The sequence below is a fragment of the Carassius auratus genome, chromosome 8 (assembly GCF_003368295.1).
Source record: "Carassius auratus strain Wakin chromosome 8, ASM336829v1, whole genome shotgun sequence".
NCBI lineage: Eukaryota > Metazoa > Chordata > Actinopteri > Cypriniformes > Cyprinidae > Carassius > Carassius auratus.
In genome coordinates, this window is record NC_039250.1 from 15,309,016 (window position 1) to 15,323,100 (window position 14,085).

Genomic DNA, 14,085 nt, shown 5'->3' on the forward strand with positions numbered 1-14,085 from the left:
AAAATAGCGGTTTCACCTTGCGAAAACGCCGGATCCGTGTGGACGAAACGCCTATCCGATAAAAAACGTAGTTAAGAAAACTAGTCCCATCCAAATAGGGGTTATGATACACTTGACCTGAGATACGTTCACCGATTAAAAAGCGTCACAGCTCTGCTCATATGTGGCCCCCCTGAGATCATGTAAACATCCACGGGAATCTTTGAGTTCAGCTTACCCCTCATTTACACTGAACACGTGTGCGGCGCATTACGGCTGCGACACGGCTACCGGAGCTGATTGCGCCCATTCTAGTCAATGCTTGTGTTTACACCGGCCGCGACGCGGCGCATTTCAGAAGCTTCCCAGAAGCGGCTCTCCGCACCGCTTTGCTAAATATAGGCGCCTAGTCTATTTTTGACGGACACGCGTCCAAGTCGCACTGGAAATACAAAATAAAAGTCCCTGTCAATTTCAAAATGAACACCTCGTGCATACTCCCAAACGTATTGCTTGTATATTGGCAATATATCCTTGGTAGGAGACAAGAAATGGACGACGAGAGATTAATTCTGGAATCAGAAAAACACGTCGGACAGGCAAATCACGTGTGCTGAGTCCCAATTCGCATACTATCCGTCCTAAATAGTATGCGAAACTAGAATTAGTACGTCCCAAATCGTAGTATGTTGAAAAGAGTATTCCAAAGATACCCGGATGGTCTACTTTTTCCGGTTAGAATTCGAAGTGCAGATCAATGCACACTCTAAGTGCTAATATTGCCCACAACCCATTGCGTGCGGGAAGGAGGAGCTTTGCGATGACTTTGCAGTGATGTAAACATGGCAGCCGGATGCAGCAGCGGAAAAAAAAGATGAAAAAAAAAAGATGGGAATAGTAAATAAAATTTTATTGGACATAAAGAATGAATGAAACTTTAACAGTTGTGGTGTGCGTAACTAGGCAACCACGTTGTAGTTCACGTTGCATGACGCCATCGAAGCATGTCCCAGAACGTGCATACTCTTTTGCTACACACTCAAAAGTATGTACTTTTTCCTCACAAAAAAGTACATACTTTTAGGTCGTAGTATAAGTAGGCGAATTGGGACTCAGCGGTGGTCTCACGCATCCAGTCGCTCAGCTTCTAATATGCTCCCGGTGTGAGTTGGCACCGCGTGGAGGACGGAATAAAACCTTGTCGCAGCCGTAATGCACCGCACACGTGTTCAGTGTAAATGAGGGGTAATAGTAGATGCCTGTGTGCGCTCGTGCAGGGGTCAACACTTTGTCCGGTTGAACGCTCCCTTGTAAGATTTCCAGAGGCTTTGCCAATACTGATTTGTTTTGACCGTTTCCTCAAAACCGGATATAACACATAAAACTAAAATAAAAAATTATATATATATATATATATATGTATGTATTTATACTTATATATATATATATATATATATATATATAAAATCCTAATTTTAGATGAAAATCTCAGATGGCATTTAGAGGCTTTTGCATCTGAACTCTTCATATATATATATATATATATATATATATTGCATCTGAACTCTTCATATATATATATATATATATATATATATATATATATATATATATATATATATATATGAAGAGTTCAGATGCAAAAGCCTTTTAAATGCCATCTGAGATTTTCATCTAAAATTAGGATTTTTTTTTTCAGGCTCCTATATTTATGTTCCGTTATTTCACTTTAATAGCCTGGAAAAGGACCTGCACATTGCCATTAAAGTAAAATGACTCAATCTAATCATAGGAGCTTGATAAAAATCCAAATCTTTGATGAAAATTTCAGATGGCACTTCGAGACTTTTGCATCTGAACTCTTCATGTATGTGTATATATATATATATATATATATATATACACACACACACAACACACATATATGTAGACACACAAAGAGAGAGAAAGATAAAGTGTAAAGTCTGATGTCCAACCTTTTTCAGAAAAAATCACTTATTCTCCAAAAAAAAAAAAAAAAAAAAAAAAGATATTTTGGACAAAGAAGCGTGTTCTTTGCTGAACCATAACGAAATCAAGATTCACTTTGAGTTATCCATATTATTAATATTATTCAAACAATTACATCATAAATTTCATATTATTAAATATTTAGCATTATACAGGACTATAGTGTGCACTATAGTATACACTGAGCAGATCGACTGTCCTCAAGAAAGCTGTTGTGTTTTTAAATAAAACCTTATTTAACAAAACGTTCATACAATAATTAAATTGTTAAATGATTGTTTTGTTACTAATTGAGTAAAAGTATTGCTTAATGGTAAATTCAGATCAATATTTCCTTAAAATATTATTATTCTGTACCGAAAATGAAGTAATTTTTAAATTAAGTTATAATAATAATAATAATAATAATAATAAACGTTTTGTATGTGTATATGATACTTTGTAGAATATCTTCAGCTCTTTCAGTTCCACAAGACAATTTTTTTAAAGTAAATCCACGTATTGGCTTCTTGCATTAGATGATTATATTAAAACATGTTTAACTGAAATTGTCTCACAATATTATGTTATGGTATAAAAATGAAAGCCTTCGAATTATAAAATAGATTGGTTTCGTGTATTATAGCTTTAAATGGTCAGCCTCTCTCCGGGAATAAATAAATCATCAAGAATGCACTAAAATTTAAATAATATCATTATAGTTCGCAATGATTTCATTCGGGCTTATGGATTATGAATTGTGGTCTATGTGTCTTTAAAGCAGAAATTCAGTCAATCCGATCTCATGAAAGTGCATATCAATAGAACGTGTTTGTTTCGATTTGGCGTTCTATTTAGATGCAGGAATTGACTTTGGCATATGATAGCCTACGCTATGGGGTAGATACGTATATATGCGAAAAATGCGTAGCCTATCATATGCACGCCAACAAATTGCGTATTCACGTCAAAGTCAATTTCTGCTATCAATAGGACGAATTTCTGTTTGCATTTGACGTACTATATATATACACACATCGTCATAGGATTCAGTCTTTAAAAATCAAATCCACAAAACAAACAATATAACGTGTAATTATAAAGTAATAATTTGAACAGGTATTGCAAAATTCAACCCATTATTATTTATTTAAATTTTCAATAGAACTGAAGTATTACATCAACTAATATTTAAAGTGGAACGGAAAAATACTAAAATATATTTCCTACACCATGTAAAGTTTATACAGTGTTTGAGGAATAAGACGTGTCAATATAGATGTACAACTAAATAAAAAAATCGAAATAACTAACAGTGCTTATATTTAACCTTCGTTACATTGGGCAAATATTGCCAAATTAGCAATATGTGGCTATAATTGTAGCCTAACATTAAACATTTCAAAAGAATAAATAAGTTTAAAAGTGCCTTCATTTCGCGTTCTGACTGTTTTCACCATTTAAAGCGAAATGAAAATTATTGTGGACAAGCGTTCATACAAGTGTCAACCGCCAGCAGAGTTAGCACCGAGCTGTTGGAAACGGAATGTAGCCTACTTGCTTTTATTATGTCCCCAGCCTTATTCGCAGAGACCTGAAGCTGTTGGATTTTCCATTTTCAAATCTCTAGAAGTAGCCAATCGGACTTTTTTAATAGCTCCTCTATTGAGTTTGTAGTTTACTGCCAATTCCTTTCCATAGCAAAGTTTTGATTATTAATAAACGCTAATTCTTAATTCCATGTCCCTTTCCAAAAGAACCATTTAAAATCCACTCAAAGTCTCATTTAGGTCTATTTACGCTGTTGCTCGTCGTTGAAGGAAGCCTAGTTGCATGCAACAATGCTGTCACATCACACAGGGTTTGATGTCTTGATAGGAGACCTGCTGATGGTGGTAGAACGAGCTACTACTCCCTGGTGAATGCATCGATGAAGAGGTCATGGCGTTAAAGGAGAAGACAAACTCTTTCCTGTCACACATGCTGGGAGATTGGGAATGATAGCGTTGTATACCTGCGGGGACACAAAATAAAGCGTTTATTATTATTATTATTATTATTATTATCATCATCATTATTAGGCTGTTATTATTATAGTAACGAATAAGAACTTGTTTCGGAGATAAACATTCGCCTGTGACATTCAGTCGTTCATTAAAAGGGTAAATATTCCTGATAAATTGATAAAATCTAATCGTAAAACACTAAATAAATAAATAATAATAATAATATAGGCATATTCACCTAATCATTATCAAAATATTAGTATTTTAATTAATTATTTTTTTAAATAGTTTTTGTTGGCATTAAATTTTTGTATTATTACTTTTTTTTTTTTTTTCCGTGGTGTGCTTTTAGAGAGCTGGAAGTCTGGGTGGAATAATTTTTAAACGACTGTTCTCACAGACACACATAGCTTTCTTAAGTGGAGATAAAATAAAATCTCTTCTAATTTTGTAGGTGCATAATGATATCAATATGTGAGCTAGAAACTCCTTGTAGATTTGTACATGCAAAATCCCCGTTACATTTTCAAGAAAACAAATCCACGGATAAACTATTTATTATTCATTCTAAGAGAAAATTATCACACTTTGCATTACTGTGTCAGTGTTAAGTGTATTCAATTTACTTAACACTGTAGTCACCAGTTTCTCTACAAAAAATAAATAAACAAATAAATAAAAAAACATTAATTAAAATGTAACTAACACAACTGAAGGGAAAGATATAAATGTGTGTCGTTATGTGGCATCATTTTAGCTGGCCTGTTATTAGTTTCAAATGTGTTATTAAAGAAAAATCAGTTATACCTTATAAAACAAAGACGAAATAAAATATTTCTGTTGAAAACATTTACCTTGAAGTTCGGTGGTTCCGTGGCCATTCTGGTGCAGGTAGGACTGTTCCATTGAGTGTATGGGTAAACTGGGCTGCAGCGAATTGGTTCCAGGGTTGCACGGAGAGAGCGGCTGCTGTTTGATGTAAGACGCCCCGTTGTTTAGGGAGCCCGTGGGCGCTGGAGGCCAGGCCGAGGCTGTGCTAGAATACACGGCATGCGGCTCCATCACTCCCCCGCTGGTTAGAAGCGGCGATGCAGAGTTGTCGTGGTGGGGGTATTCACTCCCCGAGGATCCTGTGCAACTGCCCATGTATGAATGTCCACTATTCGTTGATAAATGTGACATAGAGTGTCCTGCCAAGCCCATTGCTTCCATATTGCTGGCCAAATGTCCATTCATCATCCCAATCCCACTCTCCAAAGGTAAACTGTTTGGAGGACAAGACATGCCCCCGCCGCCCGATTGAAAATTATAAGACTCAGGTATGTGATTGAATCCCAGCCCGTTCATCATGCTGTACATAGAAGGTTTGAGCGCCTGACATTTACGCCTGAATCCCCGCGGCCTCCTGCGAAAAGATCCCTCCTCGAACATGAACTCACTGGCCGGGTCGATGGTCCAGTAGTGACCCTTCCCGGGTCTACCCAGACCTTTGGGCAGCTTGATAAAGCACTCGTTCAGAGACAGATTGTGACGCACCGAGTTTTTCCAGCCTTGATACGAGCCTCTGAAAAACGGGAAGCGGCTCTGAAGGAACTGGTAAATTTCGCTTAGAGTCAGTCGTTTGGTTTGAGAATTCTGGATGGCCATGACAATGAGAGCGATGTAAGAGTACGGGGGCTTTTCAGGACGACGGATTCCAGCGTTCGTCTTTTTTGTTTTGGTGCTGGAGGAAGAAGACGAGGTCTCCATCACAGGCGTCTGTCCGTGTGGTTTCTCCGACATCGGGCTACTGTGAGGAGGGGTCTGCACGGAGGGTTGCTGAACTTCAGCAGTCATTCTTCACGCACCCGAGTAAAAATCAACGATCAAAAATAAGATTTTACGATGCTTATATTAATAACCAGTTGTAATGCGGGAATGACCTATCTTTCTCTCTGGTAATGCGTAATTGAGTACTCCACCTATGACAGTACTACGAACCATAAAACTGAATACTGTTGGGAAAAGAAGATTCTTTCGGCTTCAGATCTTGTCCTCTTGTACTTCCTTCAGGCGTTGAGCTTTTACTTATCGGTTTTCATCGGCCCCTCTCAGGCTCTTGAGCATGAGCAAGTCAGAGTCGCTTTGGGGCCGCCCAGTGTCCCTCCCACTGTGTCAGCTCTGCTGAGGTGAGCTTCACAGATATCTGCAAACTGTACAACTATTAAATAACGCGCAATTTAGGTTGTATTTATTGTAAATAAAATAGCATATTCAGTGCACATAGCATAGATTTTTTTTTTTTTTTTTTTTTTTTTGCACAATACAAAATTAATTTAAACTAATAATAAATATAACTTTAGATCATGACATTGCTGTATGAATTTTTTTTAGGCTTTTTGCTAATATCAAGGGGAAATAAATGATTAATCCATTAATTTCATGTCCTACTTTAAATACGTTGTACTTTAAAACATTCTCACATTAATAAAACGGTCCGATTTTAAGGAAGTTTAGAAGCTACAAAGTCGCGTTATGTAGTGTAAGAAATTATCCTTTATTTTTTATATATAAATTACACATTTTAAAAAAGCCCATAATAGGTTGAAATATTTTCAGATATAAACGGACATAGACAGGATGTTTATATTGCAGAATGAAAACACTTTCTCTGAGCTTAAAAAAAAAGATTCCTGAGCTTTGTAAGAATGGATATTTTGGGTAACATAATTTTAACGGAAAGTGGTTTAAAGACTGCAACATTTATCTGTATCGCTTCATCAATGTAAGTTCACACGACATGTCTCAACTGACATACTGCACCTCCTGGTTTTTTGCTTTACTGAAGTCAAATCAGATGGCTGACACCAATTTGCCTAATTGTGGACTTTATGGACAAGATGGTAAAATAAATGTGCCAATGTAGATGTGTATCAGAATGCTGCGGAAATGTTTTCTTTCTTTTTTTATTCCTCTCTCTTTCTGTCTTTCTTTCTATCTTTAAATACTCATTATTTGCTCTCTCTCGGATTTAACAGAAGTTTTAGTCTAATTTAGTAACCGAGAATGTGTATATATTTTTATCTGTGCAGCAATCATGCCACAAGGTGCACATAGACTTTTATTTTTTACAAGATACATATACATTAATTAATTAATAGCGAATTCACATTGAGACATTTCTTTTGAGACGTGCTGCTTACATAGTTTCAAATGCTACATAGATGTTTTAAATGTTACTGACTAATTGAACAAAGACTAAATTAGAAGTTTTTAACTCAACACACACACAAGTGTGTGTCCGTTTGAGTGGCACAAGAAATGTCAACATTCAGGAATATATCTCCGTTATCAGCTAACACCCTGAAGCTTTAGAACATGGGTTTGCTCAGTTCAGGAATGCACAATGATAGAGGTATTCTGTTTTTAAGGCTCGAAAAGAGCCCCAAACATTTATCAGCACCAGGGACCACCAAACATGCGCTCACCCTCTGCCTTTAATTAGGGTTGATGAGTTCATTTGTGAAGGCCTTTAGTCTGAACACCTCTTTATTGCTGTCCCATATTCACTCTCACATAAACTATTAAAAAAAAAACAATATCCGGGATCTTCAAATGCATATAATGCGACTTCGATTTGCGACCTAAAGTATGAAAAAACTCTTTAACTCGGGATGTGCAAACAAATAACATTTGGTTTTCTGCTCGCTCGCTTCAGACAACCGAGTTGAAAAATAAATAGGTAAATAAACAAATAAACTGTTGAAAGCCTGATTTAAGAAAATTGCATAATAATAATAATAATAATAATAATAATAATAATAATAGACTGATTTGTAGTCTTAGTCAATGTTCAGATTTTCCAAAACGTCTTCCAATAAAATATTTAACATTGTGCCCTCGACCTATCAGAAAGAGGAAGCAACATTGTTGAACTAGATCAGTACACATACAAAATATCACTTGACTGCCAGTATATGACGGCTATTTTCTTTTACGGTCTGGAACCATAGAGCTAATTCTGGAGTAGTATGTTGAACTCTGAATGTTCACTTAAAGGCTGGACGTGAATTGTTTGAAAGGAAGCATGACAGACGGGATCAGTCGAGGGTTGGCTGTTTGTAGGTTTACAAGCACGACATCTCAATTTTGCACTTATACCGCGCTGTAGTTATTGGAAGTAATACTGTAATCATTTGAGCTGTGTAGAGCAACTCTCATCAATCTGCGTATAAATAACACGACTTTACACTTTCTAGTTGCGTGTAATGCATACGTCAAATGCCAATTTTTCGTGCATATGATACGCCAATCCTTCACATTAATTTCGGTGGAGAGCAGATGCGTCCAAATAACAAGCATCATCTTCAGCGCCAGTGACGTCACCGGCGAGGCTCGTCCAGTTCACCTGATGCGCGTACATCTTCAAACAGGCAAGGAAGGGTAACGATCTTTCTTTTTGTAATGATATCACTTGGTTAACCGTATTGTTTTTAATATTCAGTATTTCTGCAATACGTATGGGTTCATGTGTTTAAAGGGCAGCGTATGCTCAAATTATGGGACAGTGGGCTGCTCAGCTAGCCTACCATTGTCATTAGCCTAGCTATCCTCTACTGTACCCTCTTGAGACCCTGCAGCCTCATATGAGGACATTATATTTTTTGTGAATTTCTGTACAGAGCACATTCAGGGCTTTTCAGAGATGCCAAATGATTGGATGTTTCACATGACCACTCCCTCTCCTTGGTCATCAAAATGTCTGAAATTAATTTAGTGACACTCTTTTGGAAATATGATAATATTTTGTAGTTATCATTTAAATCTGTCCAATTTTTTAATTATGTGTCATAAATCAACATCTCAGGAAAATGTTATGGGGTTTCAAATCAAAATATGACTTTCTGTTAGCTACTAAACAGAACATTGATTTCATACATGTCCTCACATGAGGACACCGGGACTAAAATCATGTTTATTACACATTTTTAGAGACATAACGAATGAATAGAGAAAGAAATTATATTTAAATATTCTATGAAATATGATATATTATTATGAAAATCTTGTCAATTATTACTCCCATTATTACACTTCTTTTTTCATTACTTGTTGCCCAAAAAACACATTAATATGCAAATTAGATGTAGTATATAGATACATTGTATATAATGAGAACCAAAAATAATAAGAATTTTACACACATTTTGCAGAAAGAAAAATGAAAAAAAAAAAAAAAAAAAAAAAACTTAAACATTAAAAATGTATTGGTGATTTTTAAAAAATCAATTGTTTTTACCTATGCATTTTCATTCATGTCTTTTTTTTTTTTTTTTTTTTCAAGAAATTATAACTTATGAATGAAATGCATGAATGCAGAGCACAAGGCTGCACTGGGAAATCCTGTGTGCGATGCATGACATGCAATGTGCATCTGTGTTTGCAAAGTGAACGAAACTGCTTTGCAGCATTTCACATTATGATAGACCCACTGTCCTCACATGAGGACATCTTTTTCTGCGAAAACTACTACCTGTACAAAAACTAATTTTAGGTATTATACTTATTAGGTCCTACATATCCCAAATAGCAAGAACAATTATAAAATGCACAACAGGCAATCTCTCTGGTCTCAGGAGGGTATATAGACCTGTTGCAGTTTTAAATAAATAATGATGTGACATGGGTCTTCAGCTTTTAGACATGACTGATACAAGCACAACAAATCAACCAACCCAATATAGCGTGATAATCGTGATTGTGTAAAAACACATTTACCATATTTTTACAATAGTAGCCTAACTGTTGCTCGACCACATCATGTTTAGTCAATACACAGTAACTATAACATATTTACCATGCTTCTCCTACTGTAACCGTAGTTTTACTCTGGTATTTGTATTAACTAATGCACAATAACCACAAGATTTACTATGGGTTTACCACGTTAACCGAAGTTTTACTCTGGTATTTGTAGTTACTAACACACAATAACCACAACATTTACTATGGGTTTACCACGTTAACCAAAGTTTTACTCTGGTATTTGTATTAACTAATGCACAATAACCACAACATTTACTATGGGTTTACCACATTAACCGTAGTTTTACTCTGGTATTTGTAGTTACTAACACACAATAACCACAACACTTACCAGGATTTTACCACAGTAACTGTGTTTTTACTCTACACTATTTGTTAAACACAGTAAGTTTGCCACGCCTTTAATATATTTTTGTGAAGTAATTGTAATTCAGTGTTTTTTCTGTCTTGCAGTTACGTCGGATTACATACTCCACAACAACCTGTAATCAAGCAGCTCTTTAAAGCAAATCAGTTATAACTAAAAGTCTTCAACATTGCCTGTGAAGGGTTGAACCTTTGAAGGACAGCTTCTTCAAAATCAGCATTGGGAGCGTGGAGTTGAAGCTCCCTGTTAATTCTAGCAGAGAGAGAGAGAGATTTTACAAGAGATGGCTTCTTTAATGAACGCATCCTTATATTATGCGTTAATCAAATATTTTGGTCACAGATAATTTTAACACACTGTCTCAACATGTTTATATTTCAGGAAGGCCTGTCATGAGATTTGAATTTGACCATCTTGTGCATTTATGAAGAAGACCAAACGCTGCAAAGGCATACACTTCCAATGGTACGTCTGTGCGTCTGAGCACCTTGACTGAACCTTACAGATAAATTTTTCTCAGCATTTTATTTTTCTTAAATTTTGGTTCACATAGCCCATCAGGAAGAACAGTCAACAAAGAGCATGTTGTAGTAGTAATAATTCGTACAATAATCATATTATATTGTACAAGCGTACTTGTACAAAATTCTACAACTTTTACTCCTACTGTTGCTATTGGCCATTACCACAACTCCCATCAGATTGTACCCATTGTAAGAGTGTTTATATCATGAAGTTTATATTAAGTCCATTGTATTCTTTATTATTCTTTACAAATTGGTGCCATCTCTTCCTGTTTCAAAAGTTCATGATTTCTGTCCACACCTCATAGTCTGCCTTTCTTTCTATGGTGATTTTACTGAACACACCTGTCTTAGAAGCAAGAGAACTGAAATGCTAGATTAACTTTTCAAGTGCTACAAATCATATCTTCAATGAATTTGGGCAAATCAGATCACTTAAAGCTGTTCACACAAAGACCAATAACTATAATGAGAAGTATTTTAGCATCCACACCAACAGACGTTACTGTTCTGTTTACTGTTATGCACACTGCAGTTACAGTATGTTGTATTCTGCCATTCGTTGTTGTCAGAGTTTTTGTTGTTCATCATGCAATAAATTATCTTTGTTTCTTCTTGCAGGATTTCTCACAGATTACTTAATCATTCGTCATCAGCTCTTCACAATATCAGCCCATTCAAAAGCTTCCAGATCTTCCTCTCTTGTGTGGCACATCTAATCTCAGTCCTTTACTGCCAACCTCCATTTCTTAGCATTTCTTGCTTGTATTAATTTATCCTCTACAGTCATCACTCCCATCACCACTCTTGTCACTATCTCTCTATATACATAATTATTATTATTATTATTATGCATATAACAAACAAAGATTACAGGATATATATTTTTAAAGGTGATAATTGTAAAATATTGAAGCATTGTTCTTAATAATTTTTTGCCTATTTGTTTGATAAAGGGAAGAAAACAATATATTTTCAACTGTAGCCTTGATTATTCTTTGGCATATTTTGTCAGGATTTCTGTAAACAAATTCTTTTTTTTTATTTTTGAATATTAAACTTATGTTTTTTGAAGGGGGTTTCTGTTGCAATTTTGTTTGTTTGTTTTCGCTTAGTTACCTCTATGCAAATTTTTTTTATAATCAACTGTATTCTTGTTGTTTTCATAGTGGAATAAACTGGAGAGAGATTCACCACAGGAGAGAGATTCTGTCCATTCACCACAGGAACCCAGAAGCTCCTGGCATAAATGACCATATATGTACAAGTAAGTGTGACGCCTCTGCTCAACTGGGTTGCCATTGGCTTTGAAGTTCCCTTGGCTCTGGCAGAACTCGCTGTGATTGGACTATCTTTTAACCCAAATTAAAATGCGCTTAATGTTGCAAAGTCTGCTTGGCTGTAATTATTATGTCAGTAACACCTTCAGTTAACAATTCAGTGTTGCTATGTCGTGAGAAATTACCTTTTTACCGAGATCATAACCCTAACCCTAAGCACATCTCCAATAAACTACAAATACCAGCGCCAATTTTTTTCGCGTTCAATTGATAGAATGGCAGAGGCCATACTACTTATGGGTAATGTAGTTTAAAATGTTTAATAATAAAATAAGGGAAAATGCAATCTTTTTTTTAACAAAGGGTCATCTAAACATGTTGCCAATTTTTTCTTTGACACTATAATCAGACTTTGATTTACAGCCATTTGAAATGTACGTTTTTTTTTTTTTTTTTTTGCTCTTCTAGGGGACTCTACTGGGCCCCTGGGGATGGAAGGGCAGTAAAACATACACATACCTTTTCTCATCATGGACAACAGACTGTGCTGATTCATATTTTTAAGATTATCTTTTCAACAACTTGCCAATATGTAAGTTGTAAGTTATGTTTATCTTAGAATAAGAATAGAACCACAAAAATATACATCAGTGCCTATTTGGAATGGGCTCCAAATATTTAATTAAATCAGGTGCAAGAATACAGTGTTGACCGTAAACAAAGACACCAATTTAAACAACCAATACATACTGTGACATTTCATTGTACTTTCACACAATGTCAATGTGTTATTCAGTAAGACAAGGTACAGAGTGTGTGTAATTTATAGTGCAACACAACATGCAATGCAAAGAATCATAATATTAGGAGCTAATTTGTGTCTGTGTAAAATACTCCTCATATTTGTCTTCCTCGGGTACCAAACCTCAGTAATGTGCATGCTCATCTTGCTTATTATACAGTACTGGATTCATGTTGATCTTTCCCTTGTACATCACCTTCAGTTTTGCATGAAATTCCTGCAGCATTATAGTCCATGCAGTATCTTCTAATGCAGCTTTCAGCCTGCCCTTCATCTAACTTAATGTCATTAATGTAACCAAATGTTCATTTCTTAATTAAAACGCATTATGACTATTGTTTACTAAATTAAATGGTGTATTTACCAAACACCATTCTTAATATAGAATATTCACCCCACTTTATTATCCAACACCATGTGCAGTACTTTACTGGAGGATACACCATAAAGACAAATAAAGTAGTGTATTAAGTATTATATAAATTTTTAACAATATTAAAAATGAGATATGTTTAAACCATGTTTTTTTAATCAGATGAAGCCATCCAAATGCATGCATGGTGAAATGTCTTGAGCACCAAAGAATCATATCAAGTTTCCAGAGCTCTCCTGGTTTTCTTCCTCTTCTTGCTTTTCCATGTCCTGGACATATCATAATCTACCATGTCATAAATTTTTTCGCAGTTGTTATGCAGCACCTTACAGCACAACTTATGAACAAAAGACATGTAACTAATTTAAATCAAATTGCTTTATTGTCACATTACAATGAACACAAGTATACAGGTGGTGAAAGTCTTGGGTGCAGACTGCAGCAAATGAATTAATTAATGAATATATATGAAATACAAATTCTGAATATATATTCAACACACATATATAAGGGACTCCATACAGGTAGAGAACAATGTATGTAAAATATATTGAATTAGTGCAAACAGAATGTCAGGGTGCATAATAATATTGAGTCCAGTCAGTGTAACTGATCTCAGGGCATATGGGGTTGGTGGGGTGTGTATGGTTTTACTGGTATGAGTTCAGTTCAGTTCAGTCTGATTGCCTGTGAAAGGAACTTGTCTCACTGTTTGCTGGTGTAGGTTCTGTGATAACGTCTGCCTGATGTTAAGGGTGAGAGCAATCATTGGCTCGGGTGGCTGGAGTCTCTGACGGTCCTCCTCACACTCCACCTGGTGTAGATGTCCTGGAGGGACAAAACATGTATTTAGGGTATGGTAAATCAATAAACAATATATAGTATTTTTATTTATAATTGTTGCACTGGACTTAACATTGATTCTTGTTGGGGATATGGGCCAAAAGAATCCCCCAACAA

General features: G+C 35.6%; 1 protein-coding gene across 1 annotated transcript; it reads right to left on the reverse strand.

Annotated features, from left to right (window-relative positions):
• Nucleotides 1-3,100: 3,100 nt before the first annotated feature.
• foxf1 (forkhead box F1) lies at nt 3,101-6,075 on the reverse strand. The gene is made up of 2 exons (XM_026269898.1): nt 4,829-6,075; nt 3,101-3,982 (listed from the first exon to the last, which is right to left on the reverse strand). The coding sequence occupies exons 1-2, from the start codon at nt 5,808-5,810 to the stop codon at nt 3,816-3,818; spliced, it is 1,149 nt and encodes a 382-aa protein (XP_026125683.1). The 5' UTR covers nt 5,811-6,075; the 3' UTR covers nt 3,101-3,815.
• Nucleotides 6,076-14,085: the final 8,010 nt, after the last annotated feature.

Excerpts from the sequence above, each read along its gene's own strand:
- foxf1 (XM_026269898.1), bottom strand. The coding sequence starts at position 5,810 with ATGACTGCTGAAGTTCAGCAACCCTCCGTGCAGACCCCTCCTCACAGT. Across the intron at positions 3,983-4,828 it reads CGGAACCACCGAACTTCAAG|GTATACAACGCTATCATTCC; the intron begins GTAAATGTTTTC and ends GTGTCCCCGCAG.